At 37.2% G+C, this 25753-nt stretch overlaps 1 protein-coding gene across 5 annotated transcripts in view; it reads left to right on the top strand.

The window, feature by feature from the left end:
- ece2b (endothelin converting enzyme 2b) overlaps nt 1–25601 on the top strand; it is a 70382-nt gene extending 44781 nt beyond the window's left edge. For 4 of the 5 annotated variants that reach the window (XM_082180633.1, XM_082180635.1, XM_082180634.1 and 1 more), the window contains 15 exons: nt 1798–1922; nt 5763–5909; nt 6041–6103; nt 6208–6396; nt 10783–10925; nt 11209–11323; nt 13396–13506; nt 13686–13784; nt 13939–14016; nt 14767–14870; nt 14959–15069; nt 15166–15233; nt 16960–17150; nt 17993–18088; nt 19858–25601. In XM_082180633.1, coding sequence (XP_082036759.1) covers nt 1798–1922; nt 5763–5909; nt 6041–6103; nt 6208–6396; nt 10783–10925; nt 11209–11323; nt 13396–13506; nt 13686–13784; nt 13939–14016; nt 14767–14870; nt 14959–15069; nt 15166–15233; nt 16960–17150; nt 17993–18088; nt 19858–20034 — 1817 coding nt within the window. In that variant the 3' untranslated portion in view covers nt 20035–25601. The remainder of the gene's footprint in view (nt 1–1797; nt 1923–5762; nt 5910–6040; nt 6104–6207; nt 6397–10782; nt 10926–11208; nt 11324–13395; nt 13507–13685; nt 13785–13938; nt 14017–14766; nt 14871–14958; nt 15070–15165; nt 15234–16959; nt 17151–17992; nt 18089–19857) is intronic. The other variant, XR_014208900.1, reaches the window with a different exon arrangement.
- The last annotated feature ends 152 nt before the right edge of the window (nt 25602–25753 follow it).

Genomic DNA, 25753 nt, shown 5'->3' with positions numbered 1-25753 from the left:
TGGGACATAACTTCCAGTAACTTGTCATATGCGGGGCAGGCAGGCTGAGAGCGCTCGGAAGCATCATCGATCTCATCAGCCTTGTCCTGCTCATCATGGCTTGAAGCCAGGAGCGTGCTCGCTGCCGGATCGGATGGTGTGAGACAACACATCATCATCATCCGGCAGCTCACTCTCGTCAGCCGCAGATGAATGATAAATATTCATACCTTTCTCGAATTCATCCGCAAGCTCCATCTGCGAGCCCCACAACCACAGTTTCCTACTCGTCTCAGTTGCAGCAGGTCCTGAACCGCGAAGCCTGTCCTGATTCCCTCAAGATAAAGGAAAGATGAGAGCGACGTTTCTTCATAGAAAGGTGCTCACAATGCATCCAAACAGCCCCCCAAGGACTAAGCGTGCATGCTTCTTGCCCATGCAATGACGCACATTTCGTGTGTCATTGTGTGTCACGCTGACATGGAGGCACACACTGCCTGAAAGACTTTGTGCCAGTTGCCATAATCGCCTTGTTTAGACACACGTTCAAACAAAAAGGTATACTAAAGACAAGAAAGAGGATGACATATTTGACAGGTGCCCTTTAATCTCACGGTCGCACTGGTGATGACGTCATAGGCTTTCGTCTGCCAATGTCAAGTTCACTGTTGTGTTTAGCTTCATGCTTCAGACACCGATAATGCCGGAGGCATTCCACCCATAGCGACCCCTAGGGGACGAAGCGTGACTTCCCTTTCTAAAGGGAACTGCAGTTAATTGTTTGTATAGGTACGCTTTTGGAGTTTTGCCAAGCACTGCCAATCACCTGTCCCGGATTTATCCTCTTTATTTGCCATTTCTCATGTGAATAAAGTTAGCATGACAGTGGCAGTGCTTTCCCCCTCTGCATGTCTTCCCGCTGGCAGCTGCGGCACACAGTGTTTTGACTGCGACTGATGGCAGAGGTTATTGAGGATGAAAACCACCCTGGTTGTTTGGCTCACCAATGCCATCTGAATTGCGTCACGTTTTGTTGTGCGAGGGCAGCTGTCATGGATGTGTCATTAAAAAGATGGATGAAGGGACCCTTTTTGCAGTTCTTCCAGTTCTGACTCAGTTTACCTCAACTGCATTGCTTCTGCTTACTTACCATCATTACATGCAACATGACGGGAGCCAATCAGAGGGCACCGTCTTGTCAGCTTGTCAGGCAGCTGGAGAAACTCAGATGGCTGTTTCATGACCCTGTGCAGTGACCCGCGCACAACTTGTTCTCCCTGCTGTCATGTTTGTTTACCCTAGTGATGGTGGCTCCAAGCTTCCCCCTTATCTATGTGACGTTCCTGTCTCTTGTCCTTCATGTCCTTTAATTTCTGTGAGGGACAATTTTGCCTTAGCATCAAGCTCTAAAATATTAGAAGCTGTATTATAAATATAGCTATATATAAATATTAGAATATTAGAAGCTCTAGAATATTTCCCCTTAAAATGAAAATGGTAATGTTTTAGTCACACTTTTAGTCACCCAATGTTGTTCCAAACACACAAGTAATTTTGAAGAATAATTTGATGAAAGCATAACATTGAAAAAGTAAAAAAATATAAATAAAAATAAAACCTATAACTATACCTTGGCCTATACCTCATATTTTGTTTTAAGTTAAAGAGCAGCTTGAAAATTTCTTTTGTATTATATGGAAGAAAGAAATTTGGATATAACGTTTGGAATAACATGAGGGTGAGTAAATGATGACAGTTTTCATCTTTTGGTGATAATTTTTTTTTAACTCAAATGCAATTTCTTATGTGTTCCTGTAGAAAATGGCACCTTTAATTCAAGCAGTGAGGCAGAGAGAAAGACGCAGTCCTACTATCTTTCCTGTCTCAATGAACAACGAATAGAAGAGCTCGGAGCCCAACCACTCATCGACTTGATTGCAAAGGTAAGTGTTTCTGTGGCGCTCGCTCTGGGGTGCGTTTCCCGAAAGCATCGTTAGCCAACTATGGTCGCAAGTTCCGTCGTTATCAGCATAGTTCAACGATTTGGTGTTTCCCGAAACCATCGTTCCAACGAACGTTCGCAAACAGCATCGCAAACTTGTGTGGTTGGAACGACAGCTCTCGAGCTGTGGTTAGAAGCATAGTTTCTAGTTTACATGAGATGTAGACTGAATAAATCCTTATCTTTAGCAAAATAAGCAAGCTGACATTCAGTACAACCCGTGTTATTTATTTAGAATACATACAAATGTAATTTACGTCTTTTAGTTTGTCAAGAGATTTGAAGCACCGTTTTTGAAGACTGCGCATGTGCGAACGTGCTCTACTACTAAGAACGAGCCAAATATTGAGTCTGGTAATAAAGCAAAATAACTGAGAAAAATTATAAATGGTCTTCAGATGCCATGTCTGTAAGTTATATGACAAAATCTAGCATTAATTCGATCTCAAACAGATTAATTAAAATAAGTTATTAGTCCACCACGTGCGAGACGTCATAAACCAACGTGGTTGAACGATACTTTGTGACATACGGTTTCGGGAAACAGTCGTGACTAGCTAGTTGATTTCTCCAACGATGCATCGTACTATGGTAGTTAAGCAGCGAGCTATATAGTTGTACGGGAAACGCACCCCTGGTGTGGAAGGTAAACAGTGCAAACAGGAATTGGGAACCCATTCCATTTCAAGAAGGTTTCTTTAAAGTAAAGCTAATGCAAATGTTTATATCCGATTTTTAATTGTTTACTATACAAAATCATGGTAACATGATCCTTTAAACTGTAAAACCAACTGATAAAAAAGAGGAGAACTTTATTTGTCCTTGCAGAGATGCAGAAATGCAATTTGCATATTTACTACAGCAAAACACGGGTGAGGAGGCACAAAGGTATCCTTGTGAAGAAAAAGAAAATTAATTTTAAAATCAATGAAAATGAAAATTAAAGCCATTGGATTTTTTTGTGTTTAGAAAAATGCTTATAACAACACAGTAAAAGTTGGTGTCAGCTATATATTTGTAGTCATTTTTATGTATATTAATTAGGGACACAAAAATACCAATTTTGTAGAATGACCTTTGATTTAATTTAATGCCTGATTTATTTTTTGGATTAATTTTCTGTGTTAGCCTTTATTTGAACTGAGCAAGATAACTTGTCTCGAATGGCTACGATACTATCAATTCCTCTTGGTTTAAAATCAGCGAGCCTTGAAATTATGTAGACATCCTTCAGTGAAAGATGTTTTCATTCACTTCTATCGCTCTGAATCAGCCATTTTGAGGAAGAAAGCTCTGAAACTAACTCTCAGCACAGACCTGAAAGATTAATCCGTGTAACATACACAAAGCAGTGATGTCAAACAGCACTTCATCTACTTAATTTACACCCCTCCCCACACACCTGCCTTCTGGAAGGTTTAAAAGAGATACGGCTGGGAAGATGGAAGACGAAAAATGTACACTGGCTCTGATGAGCTGCCTTTTGAACACACTTTTACAAATGCTACCCTTCTCTTATGTCCTTCTCTCAATCTGTCACTCTTTTTGTCATCCTGTGTCTTTGGGATCACAGTGATAGAGCGTATAGTGAAGAGAGCCGAGAATAGTTTTATTCTCAGAGGTGAGAAATTTAATTGGCTTTGATATTAGCTGTCAGCCCGAATCATGCACTTCAAGTTTTTGTCTTATTTCACTCTTCCAGAGCAGAATACCTTTGATCTTAACATTTTTAAATCAACATGAAATGGCATTTGCATCTTATTTTGCTTCTGTAATGTGACATATTTCAACTAGAAAATGAATGTGAGTTGGAACTTGGGCTTTCCACATCATAATGAAAAAAGAGATCTGAATGTAAATTTGCAGTCAATTGTAGAGAGAATTCTGCAGTCCTCGTTGTTACGTATGAAATCAGTTGTTTATTGCATAATTTTTTCAGCTAATAAAATATGGATCATAATGCAACCGCCCACGTTGCACACTTTGTGCCAGCCGCCGTCACCGTCTCAAAGGGCGATAACAGAGCCTGCCCCGATGCCAGAGCCAATGCCTGAGCCATATATCACCCTGGAACCCGAGCCGAACATGTCTGACCAGATGCGTGAGCTGGCAACATTGTCCGTCACCTAGGGAATACTGGTGGAATATGAGGGGATGGTGTGGAGCCCTGTCCCGTCAGCAAAGGTGGATGCGGTGAATTCTGAGCCCCTGATTGATTTGGAGGAGAGCACAATTGTTAGCTCTGTTTTGCCATCTTGAATCGATCTTGTTTTGTCACTCAGAACTGAGTTATTGATGTCTTTGATGTCTCTTCCCTGCCTCCCGCTCCCACCTCCTCAGCCTGTTCCTGAGATGTCTGTCTGTTCCGCTTCGGCCAAGTAGGCCGTTCTTAGACTGTGTCCAGTATAGGCAAGAAAGACTGTTTATTAAACTCCTGTCTACACTGCCCAGTCCTTCTGCTCTCTCTTCACTGCCTCTCATCAGTCCTTTGTCTCCACCTATGCTGTCTGCTCAGTGCATCATTGTCTTGCCTTGGACTGAAAGTTCGTCTGTTTAACCCTGGACTGTCGACCCGTTTGCTCCATCGGGCTCCACCTTCCCGTTTGCCCCCACAGCTCTGCCTTGGTTTTCAGGACCTTCTGTGTTGCCCTCAGCCTCATCTCAGTCAGTTATCCCCCTGGTTCTGCCTGCCAAGCCTCCACCATGGCTCATCTCTCCCTCATCTCCGCTATGGGCTTACGTCTTAGGATTCCCGCTGGGGGTTCCGCCCTGGCTCCTCTTACTGCTAACTCCACCCTGGCTTCTGCTGCCGTCGTCTCATCCCTGCTCTCTTAATGTTGTCTGCTCCACCCTGGCTCCAGTGGTCATCCCTTATGCTTGGACTGGTAACCCAAAAGTTGTGGGTTTGATTCTCAATACCGGCAGGAAATGACTGAGGTGCCCTTTAGCAAGGCACCTAGCCCCCAATCGCTCCCTTGGCGCCACAGCAAAAATGTCTGCCCACTGCTCTGGGTGTGTGTCCATGGTTTGCACTGTGTGTTCACTACTCACTACTCCTAATGTGTCTGCACTAACTTGGATGGTTAAATGCAGTGGATAAATTCCAAGTATGGGTTACCATACTTGACCTTCACATGTCACTTTCACTGCTCAGCGTCCCCCACCTAAGCCCCCAACAGCACTCCTCTGTTGGACTATTTGTAATTTTTATAGTTAATAGTTAATAAGGCAAGGCCGCACCTTCTTGATTAGGGGATATGTTATGCCCTGTGTTTTGTTCAATTAATTTGTCTGTTCTCCTCTGATTTACCGGTTGTTTTGTTCCAGTTTATATAGTCTAATTACTCTGAATATTTTGTTTCTTTGAGTTTTGTTTAATAAATCTACTGCCACATTTGGATCCTGCCATTTCTTGTTGTTATTGCAACCGTTGCTGACATTAACATTAAAATATGTGAGTTGTAATGCAATTTTGGAATTGTTGTTTTTTCTTCACATTCTTTACATTTCTCAATATGAAACATTAATGAAATATGTTAGATAATAATTAGATAAAACAGATAATTTCTTGCCCCCGCATTTACAATTTCTGGGATTTTTTTTCTTGGTTAAATTCATACATTTAGCGAACACATTTACCCCCCCCCCCCCCCAAAAAAAAGATGATGAATATAGTAAAAGATAGTAAATAGGGTCACTTTTGATTTCTACAGTAGGACCACCTCAGTCTTTTTGCTACAAACTGATGTTTTTCCTTTTCTTTGTGTTTGTGTGTGTGTAGATAGGAGGCTGGAACATCACAGAGTCCTGGGATAAAGATAATTTTCTGGACGTTTTAAAGATAGTTTCTGGACCTTACAGAGCTCAGCCCTTCTTCACTGTTGGTGTCAGCGTGGACCCTAAAAACTCTAACAGTAATGTCATTCAGGTACATTGACTCAGTTATCAGGTTTTAATGAACATCTGCTGTTTGAAAGTTTTTGTTCCATGTTTGTTTTATTGTTTTTGCTATATTTATCACACCTTTGGTGTTTGCTCACCTGTGTAAACTTTCTCCAGGCTGACCAATCAGGACTCTTCCTCCCATCCCGAGATTATTACCTCAATAAAACAAACGAGAAGGTATCATGGAGAAGAACTTAAAGTATCAATATTTAAAGACATTTTGTAATATTTAAAGTAGCTTTTAGTCCATGTCTAATAGCCTGCCACTGATCTGGGTTTAGGTGTTGAAGGCTTATCTGGATTACATGATAGAGTTGGGATTGTTGTTGGGAGGAGACAAGAATTCCACTCGGGGTCAGATGCAGCAAATTTTGGACTTCGAAACAGCACTGGCTAACATCACGGTTCCTCAGGACGAACGGCGAGACGAGGAAAAGATCTACCACAAGATAACGATAGCTGAACTCCAGGTGAGTGTGCAGGTTCACGAGGGTTTAGTTAGACAAAAGTTATGAGGGTTGGTGTAGTATTGCGGTAAACAGATGAAAGTGTGTTGAGGAAGCTATGAAATTCTGATCTGAAAATTTGGGATCATTAGTTGATCATTAGTATCATTAATGAGTGTGTTTCAGACATTGCTTATTAAAAGTGTTTGTTTGAGATACAAGAAGAGAGAGTTCATGAATAATGCACAACGCATGGAGTCAGGTTTGCCATTGTGTGTCTGTGTAAATGTGTAGATCTATCTATCTATCTATCTATCTATCTATCTATCTATCTATCTATCTATCTATCTATCTATCTATCTATCTATCTATCTATCTATCTATCTATCTATCTATCTATCTATCTATCTATCTATGTCTGTCTGTCTGTCTGTCTGTCTCTGTCTCATATATCTGGCTCAACAGAACACCATATCTTTTATCCTTCTGTGCATAAATATTCATTACTTTTTGTCTTCTGGCTTTTTCCCCATCATTTAATTATTACGATTTTTTTCTTTGAGCACCTGCGTTGAAACTTTTGTTTTATGAAGGCTCCTGTCATTTCCGTGGAAACAGTTGCTGAGCAACTGTACAGTGAAGTAGTGAGGTGGAGGGATGAGCATGACGGTTGATCACTTACTGATTAAATTGTGTCTGCTGTCAGTATAAAGGGAATAAGTCCACTCTTTTCAAAAAGGTTTTTGTTACAAAAACATTTTTGATGATTATTATTATTGTTGTTGTTAATATTATTTAATGCTTATTGCTTATGGTTATTATACTTAGATTCTAGAATAATAATTGTATATAGGCTAGTTGTTTCACAATTGATGTCTAGTTGGTTATATAAATATACATGTGTAGTACTTGTTTGTATCTCCGTTTATAGAATATTTTCCTTCTTACGCAATTTGTAAGAAAACCATCTCAAGCAAGAGTGTGCAAAATTACCAGCAGTTCTTCAGCCTTAAAGCTGAAGACAAATACATTATATATTCATGTCACTATTCTCTTGAATGTGATGAGCAAACGTCTCTGGCAGCCGTGGAGCTCAGATGTGTGGTGACACCTGGGAGGATTCTTATGTTTGACTTAACATGCTGGGCTCTTTTTTAAGGAAAGAAAGCAATATAACATAAAATGTGTAATATTTAGGTTCTGCATTTTGTGAAGGTGTCACAAATTTATAAAAGTGCTCTTTACTCGCTCTCGCAAAAAAAACAAAAAAAGGATTTTATTTCTTAAACCGCAACAAAATGCACTGAAACTGTAATCAAGGGATTAATCAAGAGAACGTGTTTGAAAACTCAAATTAGAAAACTAACAATGACAGGGAACACAGGCAAACAGGAACAGAACAGGATCAAACTAAAACACAATGAAATTAACAGAACTTGACAGTTATGTCAAGTTCTGGATTACTGTATTACTGTATTACAAGTTCTGGATTACTGGATTACTGTAATGATTTATTCTGGATTACTGTAATGCTTTATTAGCTGGTTGTCCTGCATCCTCAATAAACAAGCTACAGTTAGTCCAAAATGCCGCCGCTTGAGTTCTTACGAGATCAAGAAAATATGATCATATAACACCGATTTTATCATCACTGCATTGGTTACCTATAAAGTTCTGTATTAATTACAAGGTATTGCTACTGACTTATAAAGCCCTAAACGGCTTAGCTCCAGTCTATTTAACGGATCTTCTATCGCCCTATAATCCATCGCGCTCTTTGAGATCACTAAATTCAAGGCTTTTGGTCATACCTAGGATATCCAGAACCACCAAAGGAGGGAGAGCATTTTCACATTTGGCTCCAAAACTCTGGAATAGTCTTCCTGATACTGTTCGTTGCTCAGACTCGCTCTCCCAGTTTAAAACTAGATTAAAGTCGCATCTCTTCAGCCAGGCATTCATATAATCCTACAGTTCAAACTACAATCCGGCCTCTAGCTCATAAATGCCAGAGGAGAACTGGCCCCCGACTGAGCCTGGGTTCTCCCAAGGTTTTTTTTTCTCCATTAGGTCACCTGATGGAGTTTTAGGACACCATTAGGTCACTTGATGGAGTTTTTCGGTTCCTTGCCACTGTTGCCTTTGGCTTGCTCAGTTGGGGATATTTTGGGGATATTTAATTTAATTTTATCAATCAATAAATTCCTCTTGAAACAATTATTTTATTTTATTATTTTAATTTAATACTGTGAAGCTGCTTTGATACAATCTGTATTGTGAAAAGCGCTATACAAATAAACTTGACTTGACTTGACTTATGTCTGAGTTTGAGTTTAGTTTGAGTTGTTTATTGGTTCTTTGTTGGTTTTGCTTCATTTCCTGTTCCGTTTCCATTGTTGGCGTTTGTTTCCATGGTTATTCATTGTTTGATTAATGCACCACACCTGTTTCTCGTTTCTCTCATTGGTTCGAGTTAGTATATATTGAGCCTGTTTTTAGTAAGTCTTTGTTCTGTCTATGTTGCATTATTGTTGGTTGTTCTGTGCATGTTTATGATGTCTGAGCATCCTGAGAACATAATGGATTTTTCATAAGTGGAATTTATCCATCATTTACTGATTAACGGGGGCTTTACTAGGAACTAGATTGTATTAAGATGTATCTGCGATCAGTTCCAATCAGATCAGAACGTTCTAAGCAGTTTGTGGAAATCATAAAGAACAGAATGAATAATGTATAAAGTGAAATTAAATACTTATGTTAATTTAACTGCATGAACCATGTTTAATTAATCTTATATTTTAACATTTTGAGTGTGACAGCCCTTGTTTTAACAGAAAAAAATACTTACTTTTTAAAAGGCATTTCTGAATGTAATTGTATTTTACCTCATTAGACAAAGCTTGCAACTGTCACTTCATATTTTGCATGTCTTTATGCAGAGCAACCTCAAGGGTTCGCTTGGTTTTGAGTTTATTAAACAACACTGCTTCTCAAACCATACGAGACGGAAAATAGTCCATTTTAGTCACCTCATTTGTTTTCATCTGCCAGAAATCCCCACTAGAGATGAAGGCTATGTGGGGAATGAGGGTAGATGGGGGCTTTCAGCTGTGTGTTTACGATGGAGGTCTTTGTTATATTACACCCAAGGGCAGAGCGGCTAGAATTGCATCTAGGTTTCAGGAATGCAAACATGCAGGTTATTGACTCTAGCCTGCTGATTATTTGAGGATTTTGTGTGAGAGCGAATCCGAACACGCATTCTGTGTCCTTTTCATGGCTGAAAGAGAAATCATTAAGGGAAAACATTGAGACGAGCAAAGCTTTCACAGCCAAGGTTATGGAAATATGGAAATTGGTCCTAATTAAATGTAACTCTCCATGTTTTAGTGGCCTACAAAAGGTTTAATTAAAGTGCATCACTACTTAATGATGGCTATGTTATGTTGAGATATGAACAGCTGAATAATATTCAGTAACCTCTATTACTGAAGCTTCAACTGTAGAGTAAAATATTTGTGAGAGACAAAACAAAGTCAGATTGTGTGATATAATATCACCTAGTGAGATATAAAGATGCTATTGTCAGATATAAAGTGACAATTACAGAAAATAAAGTTGTCATTGCAAGATATAGTCACATTGCACAATATTAAATCACATTATGAGACAAAGTCACAGATGTGAGATATAAAGTGACAATTATGAGAAATTCGCAATTGCAAGATAAAAAGTCACATTGTGTGATAAAATTACAATTGTAAGATTGTTAAAGTGACACGGCAAGATATAAACAGTCTCTGAGAAATAAAGTCACATTGTGAATTATATAGCCGCATTTACAACAAAAAATCGCAATTGTTAGATATGAAGTGACAATTATGTGAAATACAATTGCTATAGAAAGATAAAGACAGTCACATTGTTAGATTTAAAGTCCAAGTTATGAGATTTAAATTCACATTGTGAGTTATAAAGCTGCATTTTCAATGAATAGTCACATTGCGAAATTTAAAGTCACAATTGTGACATATAAAGTCACAGTTATGAGAAATAAAGTCACAATCGCAACATATAAACTCACATTAATATAAAGTCATATTGTGAGATATAAAGTAATATTGCTGCATTTAAATTTGTAATTATGAAATATAAAGTTACAATTATTATAGATTTTTTAATTCTCAAGGGAGACAAGTTCCATTATTGTGCTGCATTTCGTAACTGAAAACTTTTGCCGTCGTGTAACGCAGCTCCACACCAATAGGTGTCAGTGGTGATCAAGGGCCATTTTTGCTGTTTTTCGTAATTGTTCTTAATGTGATTTTACACTCTAACATTGCATTAGACTGAAATGAATGTGGAAATAATTCACTGATGACATTATGACATTTGTTTCGGTCATAGGTGTTGGCTCCGGCAGTTGAATGGTTGGATTATCTGAACTCGGTCCTTTCCCCACTAGAGTTAAACGACACAGAGCCGGTGGTGGTCTATGCCAAGGAATACATGCAACAAGTTTCGGAGCTCATCAACAAGACCGACCGCAGGTACGGCTTTCTCTACGGTTTCAACTATAGAGTTCAGGAAGAGGACGTCCCCTCTGAGAGCATCTGTTTAGATTGTGTATCAGAACATTGAGTACTAATAACAGTCTCTCTCTCGCTCTCTCTCTCTTCTGCCTCTCCGTCCAAGAATATTAATGCATTTATTCCTTCTTAGATCTTCTGTAACACTGTCTCTCTCTCTCTACCTGTATAAATAAATGAATACACATGCAGGAATTGTCCTTTTTTTAGAAATTATGATGCACTCTTTCTCTGTCTTCTCCAGTCTTCTGAATAATTACATGATCTGGAATCTGGTGCAGAAAGGAGCGTCCAGTCTCGACCAGAGGTTTGAGAACGCTCAGGATAAGCTCCTGGAGAGCCTCTATGGCACTAAAAAGGTGTGTGTAGTTGGGGTGTGTATGGATGAATTAAAGAAAAAGCTCACGCAAAAGTGTTAATTTGGTTGTCAGTTATTTACTCGCCTTCATGTTGTTCCGATCCCAAATGGCTTGTTTCATGGAATACAAAAATGTGTTTATTTTCTTCTCCGTGTAATGGAAGTGAATGGAGACTGGGATTGTCAAATTGTCAGATTGTCTGGAAATGACAAAAAAAAAAAGTCCTCACAATAGCAACAAAATAGTCTATATGCCTTACAATATTACAGATCTTATGAAGTCATATGATAAGCTTTATGTGAAGAACAGATGAAAATTTTAGTCATTATTGAAAAATAATTTTCACACCTCTCAAATCTAATTTGAATTTGCCCATATTCAAACTTGACGAGTCAAACATTCAGTGTGTTCTTCATGCTTAGCAATCATATGGATTCAGAAGACTTGAAATATGCTACCTAGTGTCATATGGACTACTTTTATAATACATTTATTGTATTTTTAGAGCTCAACAGCCCCACTCCCCATTCACTTACATTGTATGGATTAAAAAAACGGTAACACTTTACAGTAAGGTTTCATTAGTTAACATTAGTAAACAAATGTAGTTAACATGAACAAAGAATGAGCAATACTTCTGAATTTACTAATCTAAGATAATGTCAGTTTTAACATTTACTTATACATTATTATAATCAAAAGTTGTATTTGTTAACATTAGTTAATTCACTGTGAAATAACATGAACAAACAATGAACTAGTGTATTTTTATTAACTAACATTAACGAAGATTAATAAATACTGTAACAAATGCATTGCTCACTGTTAGTTCATTAACTAATGGTAACAAATGAAACCTTATTGTAAAGTGTGACCAAAAACAGTATTATTATGGAAATACTATACTTTAAAAGAATATTCTTAATTGTGAACTGAATGTAATGTTTTACAATATGTAATTGCATGTTATTTAAATTAGGACTTTATTTGTACATCTTTATTTATAATTTGGTCATTTTTTCAATTTTTCAAAAAAAAAAAAAGCTAAATTGTATGCGTTTTGGCCATTCATTTACACGACAACGCCCAATCTTTTGAAAACGGGTTTCAAATTGCAAGGTTATGAAAACAATACCTTTTCCGTCTCCATGTAAACAACAAAAACGTGAATTTGTGAAAACGGTGGCATTTTACGTGTTCGGGCGTGGGGTTTCTCTTTACAAAAGTGACGTCGCCAACTACTGGCCTGGCAGCAGAATACAGCATTTGGTCACACTTTATTTTAAGGTGTTCGTGTTACAGTGTAATTATATATTTGAGTACTGAGTAATAATAATTAACCACATGTACTTACTATTGGGTTAGGTTTAGGAGTAGGGTGTTGTTTGGGGTTAGTTGCATGTAATTATGCACAATTTATAGTAATTCCTACAGTAGCTACATGTAATGTGTAACAAGGACACTGTAAAATAAAGTGTTTTGAGTCGTATATGTGAACGATGATCGCTTTGACAACGTTGTCATCTGTTTTTAGTACATTGTGGTCATGTAAACATACTCTAAGTTCTTGTACGGTATTGTCGTGTCTACACTCTGTTTCGTTGGCTTCTTTGTACCTGTGGATTACCTGTGTTTGTTTTATTCAATAAATACTTTCATCTAAATATTATCATGGACTAAAACGTGACAATTATTAGAAATTGCACCTTTAAAAAATGTAAGTGTGATAAGAAACATTGTCATGAAAGTGTGCTCTCTTTTTCATTGCTATTATATTATCTGTAACTACTACAGTTATTAAAATATTAAGATTTGAAGTACACCACAAGTGCACATTTAACACAATTAAGCACATTTCTATTTCATAATGACAAAAAAAACTATGTGAACTGTTCCTTTAAAGAGAGAGTCATTTTCTTGAGATTTGTGTATGCGATCAGTATGATTGAAGAAAGATTATATAGTGATGAGCATGTTTTATATTGACACAATGACATCGAAAATCTGGTCCCCATTTTGTGATTTTATGACTGCTTGTTTCATGTGTGTAATATGTCTGTTTTTTTGTTCAGTCCTGTACCCCACGCTGGCAGACGTGTATTGGGAACACAGATGACACTCTTGGTTTTGCATTGGGTGCTCTTTTCGTCAAAGCCACCTTCGACAAACAGAGCAAAGAAATAGTGAGTTACTCAAAGGCATTTGTCATTATAAGACTGAAACCTACTGTATACATATTTGACAATGCAAGTTGATGTCCTCATGTTTAATTTAGAATCTCATTGGTGATGCATGTTTGCCATCATGTGGCAGCAATGTGAATTATACAGTTCCCAACCTCATCTTTTCTGTCAAAACGCAGGCGGAGGGAATGATCAATGAAATCCGCTCAGCTTTCAAAAACGCGCTAGATGATTTGAACTGGATGGATGAACAAACCCGACAAGCTGCCAAGGACAAGGTGAGAGAGAATGAGAATGACAGAGACAGCAGCATGACTGGATAACTGAAACTTGCGGATTTGTCTGGGATTCAGGACGGCAAAAACAGCTTAACTGTAAACACTTTGCATTGCTTGTCAAAAAATCAGGATAAAGTGTGTTTTCTGGCTCTAGGCGGATGCCATCTACGACATGATCGGATTTCCAGACTTCATCCTGGACTCCAAAGAGCTTGATGATGTGTATGATGGGGTGAGTCAGCAAATAGCTTTCGTTTACATTTTTAGAATACTAAAACTTTATTTCCAGGTTTCAATTATTTTCAGTGCGTCTCAGATTTAGCGTTGTGTTGTGCTACAATGTAAAAATATAGCAGTTCATATTGATTGAATGATCCTTCAATTATTTAAATATTAAAAATAATTTGTATTTTACAGTAAATTAGTGCATGTGGATAAATAATACATTTAACTTAATTTAATCTATTGCACTACCGTTCAAAAGCTTGAAATATGTTTTTTTTTTTTTATTATACTTAATTCAGCAAGGATGCATTAAATTGATCAAACATGTCAGTAAAACATTTACATTCTGACAAAAAAAAAAGATATTTCAAACAAATTCTATTGAATATCAGAGAATCTTTTAAAAAAATGTGTCTGACAAAAACAATAAAAGTGTCATGTGACACTGAGTAATGATGCTGAAAATTCAGCTTTAACATCACAAGAATAAATTACATTTTAAAATATATTAAAATAGAACACAGGTACTTTAAATTGTATCATTTTTTTCACAATATTACTGTTGTTATTGTGTTTTCTGATAAATGCAGCCTTGGAGAGAATCAGACAGTCAGAAACAACAAAATCTTACCGACCCAAATATTTTAAAACATAGAGGGTTATATTATATTATATTATATTATATTATATTATATTATATTATATTATATTATATTATATTATATTATATTATATTATATTATATTTTTTCTTGTAGTATGAGGTTACAGAAGACAACTTCTTCCAGAATATGATCAACTTCTATAACTTCTCAGCACGAGTGATGGCAGACCAGCTCCGCAAGCCACCAAACAGAGACCAGTGAGTTTAACAGTGTGTGATTAGAGAGAAGAGAGGCTCTCTGTAAGACGGTGGCTGATATGTGATTGCGCTATCTTTGCATCTGTAGATGGAGTATGACTCCACCCACGGTGAACGCTTACTACATGCCAACCAAGAACGGCATCGTCTTCCCCGCTGGCATCTTACAGGCCCCGTTCTACGCCCACGATCACCCCAAGTGAGCAGACGTGGCTGAAATAGTTAGCATGTTGCTAAAAAAAAAACCTTCTGAGTTTATACAGTAACAACTATGATGTTTTTGTGTGTTTCACAGAGCTTTAAACTTTGGTGGTATTGGAGTGGTCATGGGACATGAGTTAACGCATGCATTTGATGATCAAGGTTAGTACACTGGGGATCATATCATATATTTTTGTCTCCCTGATGGCCGAAAATATTATTAGTAAAGATTTAAAAACAAAAATCCATTAACATTCTCAATGTTCTCTCTGGCCCTTAGAATTAAACTGATTGTGATTGTCCTTTTTGAAAAAGAAGTACACTTTAGCATACTTTCAAAAAAAGAGTATTTATTATGGAAATTATATACTTTAAAATAATATACTTCAGTGTGAACTGAATGTAATGATGTTGGACACTTAGTTGCATGTTAATATCAATTTAATTAAATTTGTACTAAATGCAATTAGCTGACCTTTTGAGTGCTTTTTGACCCTCTTAAATAGGACTTAAGTTAATCTTTTCATAATTACTTCTATTGTCTTTGAAATGTAGTTAAATATATATACTGACAAGCATTTATGGTAAATTAAAATATACTTTAATGTCATTTCTATTGAAACTTGTTTGTCATAAATCTTGAACTTCATCATTACAAAGAGATTTAAATACATTAACTTTAAATGTTAAATTGAATAACACATCAGTTAAAATTGTATTTAAAGGGGTGGTATAATGCCCTTTTCACAAGATGTAAAATAAATCTCTGATGTCCCCAGAGTGTGTATGTGAAGTTTTAGCTCAAAATACCCCACAGATATGTGTATATACTGTAGCATGTTAAAGTTGTCACTTTTGAGGGTGAGCAAAAACGCATCGTTTTTGTGTCTGTCCCTTTAAATGCAAATGAGCTGCTGCTCCCGGCACAGAGGGCGGAGCTACAACAGCTCATGTGTTAGCAACTCCGATTACCTCACTCACACAGACATGCACTGAAAATGTCAAAAACGTTTAGCCTTTTATGTTCAAACCGGAGTCAGAAAGATGGAGAGACTCAAGAAGAAGTGACAACATATAGACAACATTTCTGAATGGTTAGTTGATGAATTTATGTAGCTTATGTGTAGTTATCTTCTAGTCACTGATTAGCATATTCTGTCATGATAATCTATAAATCGTGTTTCGGGGGCGGGGTTTATGTAAATTTTAGGGTTGGTGATGTCACTAACCCGGGAGGAATGTCGTGTAGTCCCAACCAGCCATTTGTTGTAGTCCTTAAAAAGCGATTTCTTTAAAAGAATACATCTCCCTTTGCTTTGAACGTTGAACGTCGTAACTCTGGAGATGTTGTTTATGCTCAAACAGCAACATTACACACTAACTAAAGTAAGAAAAGTGAATTCATAATCAACCACCCCTTTAAGTATTTTACATGTGCTTTAGTATGTTAGTCAACACATCAAAATTAGTGCACTTTAAAGCATGACGAAAGATTATTAAAACAATGATTTAAAATGCATTTTACAGTAAAACTTTTAATTTGACATTATTACAAAGTGGACTTTTTAAAAATATACTCAAGTGTGTAAAGAAACATTCATGAAATTGTTCTCTCTTTAAGTACACTTAAGTGACCTTTTATTTCATCAATACTTTTAATGCAGTAAAGTGCGGGTTTAACAGCAGGTTTAGTCTGGCTTAAGTTAAGCAAAGTCTGGCTTAAGTTTTGTCAGGTTAAACGAGACAAATCCATGCATGTTTACAGAACGTTTTGGTGGTTTAATTTCGATGAAGGTCTTTTTGAGCTCTTAAAGTTGCGATACATGTTTTATAGTGCATCAATACAATTCAATATTTCATTATATAACCCTTTAATTGTATTACACAGGCAGAGAGTATGACAAAGATGGAAACCTTCGACCGTGGTGGCAGAACTCCTCGGTGGAGGCGTTTAAGAACCGCACCGAGTGTATGGTCGATCAGTACACTCAGTACACCATCAATGGAGAACACATTAATGGAAAACAGACGCTGGGAGAAAACATAGCAGACAACGGTGGTCTGAAAGCTGCCTATCACGTAGGTTACGTTCAGTTTTGGGTATAGTGCATTACTACAGGAAGTCATTAATTACTGTCATTTAATTACAGTAAAGTAAGGCACTACTCTTTTATTACAGATTTCATTTTTCATAAATTTAACATCATCTAATGTTAAAATGTATGTTTTTAAATGCTCACTCTTTAAATGCTTTGTCAGTCCAAGAATAATTTATGCAGTTTTGTATGATTTATTTGAAGGAATTAAAAAGCAGGTCCATGTCTATCCTTGTATTGTTCAACTGGTCGAGGTTGATATGGGATTTAGAATAAATAGTAATAAGTAATGCAATACTTTTGAAAAAGTGAGTAATTAGGAAAGTAATCCAATTGCACTGTTACTGTAAAAAACCTTGCACTTTCTTTCTTTTTTTTTTTTTTTTAGCTTTTTTTGTCATTTAATAAATGTGCATAATATACAATATAGGCTTCATTTTTGTTAATAAAGCAGACATTAAGTCTGTGTTCTAATCAGCCCTGCAAAACTCTCTTTCCAAATTACCCAGTATTTGTATGGGCACTCACGTAATTTATTTATAACCATTTAATAATTTAAACGACAGGCCTAAGAATTTACAGTATGCTCTGTCCACATTAAGAGTGGATGGTCATTTAGAGCCTTTTAAAGACATTAAAGAAGTACATTTTATAAAAACATCCCATGGAAATGTTTATGTTTTTGAAGATTGTGTGGTTCCCGAGGCTCCCCCTTCTGGTGGTGGATAGAAATCACTAGACATTTCTTTTCCCCAAGCTAATGCAAATGTTGCAGTTAAATTGAACAAAGATAAATGTCTGATTTTGAGATCTTTGTTTGGACAGGCGTACAGGTCATGGCTGAAGAAGAACGGGGAAGAGAAAAGACTCCCCGCTGTCAATCTGACAAACGACCAGCTCTTCTTCTTAGGGTTTGCACAGGTATGAAAAGACACACAAAAAGAGAAGCAAGTATGCAAAAATAATAACAAGTATGACGTGAAACACCTGTTCACCCAACTACTGTGTACCTGGTAAACATGCTGTGCTTCACCTATACAGGGCAAATATTAAACTTATTTTACATGTCAGGCACTAAATGATGTGGTGGCAGTATAAGTAATGAATTTGCTGAATAAAATAACACTTTTTTTATATTTTTAAATAATAAAGTAGCACTTTAAAGTCAATGCTTCAGGATATTGTATATATTAACCAAGATTAATAAACTACCAGTGATTTGAATTTTGATCTTACAGCACACCATAATCTTGGTAAATGTTGTAATATATAATATTATAGAATAATATGTAATATATAATAAATGATTTCTGTAATTTCATAAATAAATATATTTAGTTAATATATTAACATTATCTAACTTATAATGTTAATATATTACTACATGTTGAAATTAATATTGCCTTGGCCCTTGATAAATCTTAACAAAAGGAATTTTGGTTAGTGTTCATATACTGTATGTTATATATTATAACTTAACCTTATTTTAGGCACTACATATGATGTGGTGACAGCAAAAGTAATGGCTTTCTTAATAAAATAACAATTTAATGCTCTTTAATGATAAAATAATATTTAAAGATGAAAACATTATCAATAATTAGATTTTTTTTTGTGAATTTCTAAATCTAATGCTAATATGTAATATTAAAGAAATATATATATTCATACACACACACACACACACACACACACACACACATATATATATATATATATATATATATATATATATATATATATATATATATATATATATAAACGTAACATGTAATATATTATATAATATAAATAATTATATTATGTTAATATGTTAAGATTAATATAACTTATATAAGTTAATAATGTATATTACTAAATGTAGAAAATAATGTTAATATTAAATAGTAATTGTCTGGGTTTATCTTAATTAAATTAATTCTGGTTAGCCTTCAGATAAATGTATGATGTTATATATTATAATGGTAACACTTTACAATAAGATTTCATTTGTTAACATTAGTTAACTACATTAGTTACCATGAACTAACAATGAAAAATACTTCTAAAACATTAAGTAATCTCAGATAATGTTAATATCAACATTGATAATACATTATTCAATTCAAAAGTTGTATTTTCTAACAATTTCTAATTCTAACAATTCTGTTAGTATTATTAAATGGACCTGAGCTGACATGAACTAATGAACAGTTGAATTTTTTTATTAACTAACATGAACAAAGATTATTAAAAACTGTAGCAAATGTCTTCCTCGTTGTTAGTTAGGTAATGCGTTATCTAATGGGACCTTATTATAAAACGTTACTATTACAATGTTAGTATATTATTATATGTATAAATTAATATGAATTAATATTTGCTGTAAATCATATAAAAACCTTAAGTGTTACTGATATGTGACCCTGGACCACAAAATCAGTCACATGGGTAATTTTTTTTTTAATTGAGACCTATACATCATCTGAAAGCTAAATTAATAGCTTTCCATTGATGTATGGTTTGTTAGGATAGGACAATATTTGGCCAAGATACAACTATTTGAAAATCTATTTAAAGCACTGCTGTGCTATATTCACACGATGGCACGGCCTCTTCCACCGTACAGCAACACTAAAAACAATACAAACTAGAAAAATGATTGTGAAAACATGGTCTCAGAAACGTATTCCTTTGGCTCTTCTTCTCAGGTCTGGTGCTCTGTCCGAACGCCAGAGAGCGCTCACGAGGGCCTGATGACGGACCCTCACAGCCCACCCAAATACCGCGTCATCGGCACCCTGTCCAACTCGCCCGACTTCGCAGAGCACTTCCAGTGTCCGCTGGGCTCTCCCATGAACTCAGGCCACCGCTGTGAGGTGTGGTAGGACTGGCACCCACAAAACACCAGCTTGCTTACACAGACCAGCCTGGCCAAAAACAAACAGTTTGGGCTCTTTCTCAAGCACTGTTTTTTAATTTATGTGCTAAAGTTATTTGAGGAGTTGGGCCGAATAAAGGAGGACGAGGCGAGCGCCTGCCAACGTTGATGTTCTCCAGTGTTCGAATCGACCGATATCAAATTTTCCTCTGCCGTCACATCAGCCCACGTGGGCTCGCTTTATTTATTTGTTTGCTGAACTCGATGGACATTAATGGGCCCCGTCCAACGCTTACATGTGTGATTCTGCGCTTCATACCCTGATTGCTTGTCTTCGGATTTGGAAGATATGACCACTGTGACGCCACTGGGAATATGTGTCTCCGTGACCTCACAGGAAACGTTTGGCTCCATCTGTGATGACTTCACAGGGAGGTTCACGTTCTCATGGTGACCTCACAGGAAGTGATGAACGACATCTGTGGAACGACATCCCCCACCCCCCACAGGAAAGGAAGGAAGCATATTTCCCAATTGTGATTTCATAGAAACGCTATCTAATGACAGGGAGAGCCACTGTTTGTTCATCCCACCTGTGTATCATGTTTAGATCTTGACAAAGTTGAAATGAAATGTTCATTTTAAACTGCTCTTTGCCAAAGAACAATTTTAGTTTTGTTCCTTGTGTAAGCGAACGTGGAAATTTGCACTGCTTCGACCTTCAGTAATTCCATTCCAGTGTAAATCCAGTGTGTTTGCCTAAAGACATTTACTTGTATGTGAACGCTGTGTTTCCGTGTCAGTGTGTCTGTGAAGGGACGTCTCCACGTTGTTTGAACTTTGTCAAGTCTGCTGAAATACTCACGTTACGTTCTCAAAACCACTAAAAGGGTGAATCTCACAAATGTTCGAGTCATATTTCACCCTGAAATCAATAGATTATTACGATTTTTTGCATTAAAAATGTCTATTTTTAGAACTATTTCGAATTTTTCATGACAATCTAACACATTATTCCTCAAATTCCCTACAGTTCATTAGATTATACTCTGTAAATAATGTTCCAGTAAACAAATACTGTAATACAATAACTTTTTTGAAATCAACATAAATTTGAGGTTGTACAACAAATACCACCAAAATAAGAAAATTATAAGTTACATTTTGATAAATTAAATTAAATGTGTACACTAACGTTTAAAAGTTTGGGGTAAGTACATTTTAATTGAAATATATTAATACATTTATTTAGCAAGGATGCATTAAATGGATCAGAAGTGACAGTATAAAAGACTTTTACATTGTTACAAAAACATTCTATTTCAAATAAATGATCTTCTTTTGACCTTTCTATTCATAAGAGAATCCTGAAAAAACTGTATCAAGGTTTCCACAAGAATATTAAGCGGCACAACTGTTTTCAGCATTGATAATAATAAGAAATCAGCGTATTAGAATGATTTATGAAGGATAATGATGCTGAAAATTCAGCTTTGACATCACAGGAATAAATTAAATCTTCAAATATATTAAATTAGAAAACCGTAAATTGTAATAATATTTCACAATACCACTGATTTTACTGTATTTTTGATTAAATTAAAGCAGTCTTGGTGAGCATTTATTTCAAAAACATAAAAAAAATATTATTATGGTGATAATGACATTGTTTTTTCTTTTGCATTACAATAATGAGATTTGTGGGATAAACGTTTGAAAAATAATGTCACAATGCAAGAAATCCTAATAACAGGCTTCATTTTCAATCAAGTTTAGCTGAAATATGACATATTCTTGACATGTTTCTTGAGATTCACCCATTTGCTAAACTTTCCAGCATGCCTCAAGTGTTTCAGAGAGTTGCATCAGACATCATTGTGTGTGTAGAGCGATTCAATCACTCATTTCAGGTTGGATTGCTGTGTCCAATCCCATCTCCTGAGTTTTCAGTTGCTGTAAATTGACCCTGCGAGGACATTTTAATCTGAATGTTTGTTCTGTTGAAGTGTTGATTGGCCAGTTTTTCTTTTGAGTCTGGCTTTTGCTTTCCCGAAGCAGGCCGGTTGTGTCATTTGATGTATTTTGAATGCTGCTGACTCCACCTTTTGTTTATTTTAAACCACAGTTGAACTGCACCATTTTAAAAGCTGTAAGTGTGTTTGGCATCTTATTCTGACAGCTGGCATATAAACATCCACGTTTCAACTCTATTTTCTACATAGGCAGAGGCTGAGAGCGCTACAGTTATTAGCTACGCCCGAGATGAGGTTAACCGATGAATGTTACTGCCATTAAATTCGAAAATTCTAACTGTTAACAAACACTGTAGATTATTGTGACACGCTCATTTGGTAAAGCTATTTAAGGTATAATTAACCCAAAAATGAAAATTCTGAATTCTTCACTGTATGCTTTCTCTGAATGGAACAGAGCATGAACATTTTTCTAAATATCTCCTTTTTTGTTCCATTGAAGGGACTGAGGCAAATGATGGCAGAATTTTCATTTTTGTGTGAATTATTCCTTGAACTGTTTAGTCAGTCTTTCTTCATGTTGTCTATCAACACTCTTGGAAGTTTTAGTGCTTTGTTTTAAGTTTGATTGAATTATGTTACTGAACGCTTCCAGACTTCCGCTTTGTATAACACCATGAACATTTTTCCATTCATGGGCTCCATGAGGATTATGGGGCAGATGTCAGTCTTATGTTTTGCCATGGAGAGGCATTTGGTTTTGGCCTTAATTATTTACTGTAGACCTATGGAATACGATGTACATAGATAGACTTAAATATATTCCAATTTACGTTGAAAAAAATGGAAACTTGAAATGTTTCAAAGCCTTTAATAGCCAGTAAATGCCATTTAAGTGTGTTATATGCCTGCTTTATTTGCCATTTCAGTCTCAAATACCAAAATGCCAATCGAGAATTTCCTTTTGAGAACTGAAAGACTGATTATCTTAATGTTTTTGCTGGATGAAAGCCATTTATTGAGCTTTGGCTTGAGTGTAATGGAGCTATCTATCACATTCTGACACTCACACTTCACTTTCAGTGTTTCAAAGAAGTTCAACTTATAGAAATGATAGATGCGAATCGTTATTTTCCAGAATGTCATTAAATGTGCCACATACCACATTCCGTTCAAAATTATGGGATGATACAGGGTGATCCACCCACTCACCGTTAAAATACTGACATTGTCAATCATCTTCAAGAAGATGCCTTATTTAATTTATAGAGTGTACATTCACCATTTAATCAACTGTAGTTTGTTGTCATGTCTCTTGTGTAAGGCTGGCATTGTAATTTGAGAGGTTACACTGTCTAATAGTTGTGTTTTTCTTTTCTTTCTTTTTTTTAATCAGACAACATTCCCTGAAATATTAGTTGAGAGGGGGATATGCTCTGCCCAGTGTGTAGTGCTACATTCAACCTAGAGAACTGTCAATGAACATGAAATAAAGGATATATATTATAAAAAAAAGCCTACATTTTCACTTGGTTTTTCAAACTATTTACTTTGTTACTTCTGAAATATTTGTGGTGTAATTTATGTAGGTAATGTAGTAATAAATATTGTTTTTATATTATTTATATTTTAATGTTTCTGTCACATTTCCCCTGTCACGGTACCCCTGTGTGCCAAACAATCAGTTACCATAGTTACCAATAACCCGCACCTGATCCTCATCACTTCACTCATCTTCACTCCTTTATAAGCACACACACGCATTCAGTCAGTCAGTGTTTGGCCTATAAGGATACAGAGTTCTTAGCTGCTCTACTCACCTGTGGATCTCGTAAGAATTACCTTTGTGTTCCAGCGATCTCCAGCAGAGGCCGCTGTCCCAGTCAGTTCCAAGATTCCTTTTCTCGGCCAAGGTAGGCGTACCAAGCCTCCTCCTCTCGGCCAAGGTGGGCGTACCAAGCCCCCTCTTCTCGGCCAAGGAGGCCGTTCCAAGCTTCCTTTTCTCAACCTACAGTAGGTGGGCGTACCAAGCCCCCTCTTCTCGGACAAGGAGGCGGTTCAAAGCTCCCTCTTTTCGGCCAAGGAGGCCACTCCAAACTCCCTCGTCTCAGGTGGCCGTACCAAGCTTCCTCATCTCGGCCACAAAGGTCATCCCATGCTCCCTCGCCTCAGCCAAGGTTGTCATTTATTTCCACCTCAATCCAACCAGAGGGAACATCTTTGAATATCTCCAGTCCCCAGTTCATGCTCGTCCCTGGCTCCCTGCCATGCCGGACACTTCCTTCTCAATCGACATTCCAGAGATCCTCAGTCACTCAGCCGGCATTCCTGAGACCTTTTTCTCAGCTGGTCCTCCAGATATCAACCACTCAACTGGTCCACCGGAGGTCATTCCCACTGTCAGCCTTCCAGAATCCCTCCTCAAAGCCGGTCTTCCAAAGTCTCTGCTTGCAGCTGGCCCTACAGATGCTTTCAGCTCTGCCGGCACTCCAGAGGCTCCCAGCTCTGCCGGCTATCTAGACGTTTCCAGCTCTGCCAGCTCTCCAGAGCCGTCCCTTTCTGCCAACTCTCCAGAAGCATCCCGTTCTGCCAGCTCTCCCACTGTCAGCCTGCCAGAGTCCCTCCTCACAGCCGGTCTTCCAGAGTCTCTCCTTGCAGCTTTCCCTACAGATGCTTTACAGACGTTAGGGTTAGGGCTAACCCTCTCTTCCAGCTCCCAAGCTGCATCCCTTTCTACCAACTCTCCAGAGGCTACCAGCTCTGCTGGCTATCCAGACGTTGCCAGATCTCAAGTGGCATCCCATTTTGCCAGCTCTGCCAGTTAGCCAGACGTTCTCAGCTCTCCAGACGCTCCCAGCTCTGCCGGTTAGCCAGACATTGCCAATTCTCCAGAGGCGTCCCACTGTGTCGGCTCTCCAGATGCTAGAGGCCCCATACTCAGATGGCTCTGCCCAGGACTCCAGCCCTGCCGGCTCCGCCCTGAATCACCGCACTGTCGGCTCAGTCCTGGCTCCAAACTCCTCTGACTACACTTTGGCTTTGGGTCCCCATTTGCCCATGACAGGCAGCACCCTCCGGGACTGTAAAGAATTTGTAGGTGTCAGGAGCCGCCTCCAGAGAAAGAGGGAGTAATGTCACGTTTCCCCTGTCAATCAGTTACCATAGTTACCAATCACCCACACCCGATGCTCATCATTGCACTCGTAAGCACACACACATTCAGTCAATGTCTGACCTACAAGAAGGATACAGATGCCTTACCTGGTCTAAGACTCTAGACTCTCTCGTAAGACTTGCCTTTGTGTGCCAGCGATCTCAATTGCTATCTCCAGCGAACTCCATCGTAATCTCCAGTGTTCTCCAGATTGTGTTGATACTTACCTCCTTTGTTTATCCCCTGTGTGTGTGTATATATGTGTGTGTGTTTGCTCTCTTCTCGTCTTATCATCTCTGGGTGTGTGATTCCATCTTCAACCTGTGATAAAGACGAAAGGCAAGTTAATTCCCATACTTCACTGTTTGACCTGTTATCCAGTTATATACTCGCCTGCTTTCTTGTAAATACTGCTGTTGTCAATAAATACCTGCATTTGGGTTCTCACATGTCTTCTCCTGCTTTGAGTCTGGTTACCCTGACAATTTAATTTACTGAAATATTTAAGGAACATGCAGCATTATATGAATTATATAAGAATGATGATTTGTTCCTGCTTTAACTGTATAAATGTTCCTTACTTTAAAAACAGAAATATT

Source organism: Leuciscus leuciscus, assembly GCF_965113295.1.
Source record: "Leuciscus leuciscus genome assembly, chromosome: 9".
NCBI classification, from domain to species: domain Eukaryota; kingdom Metazoa; phylum Chordata; class Actinopteri; order Cypriniformes; family Leuciscidae; genus Leuciscus; species Leuciscus leuciscus.
This window is presented reverse-complemented; position numbering and strand designations above follow the sequence as displayed.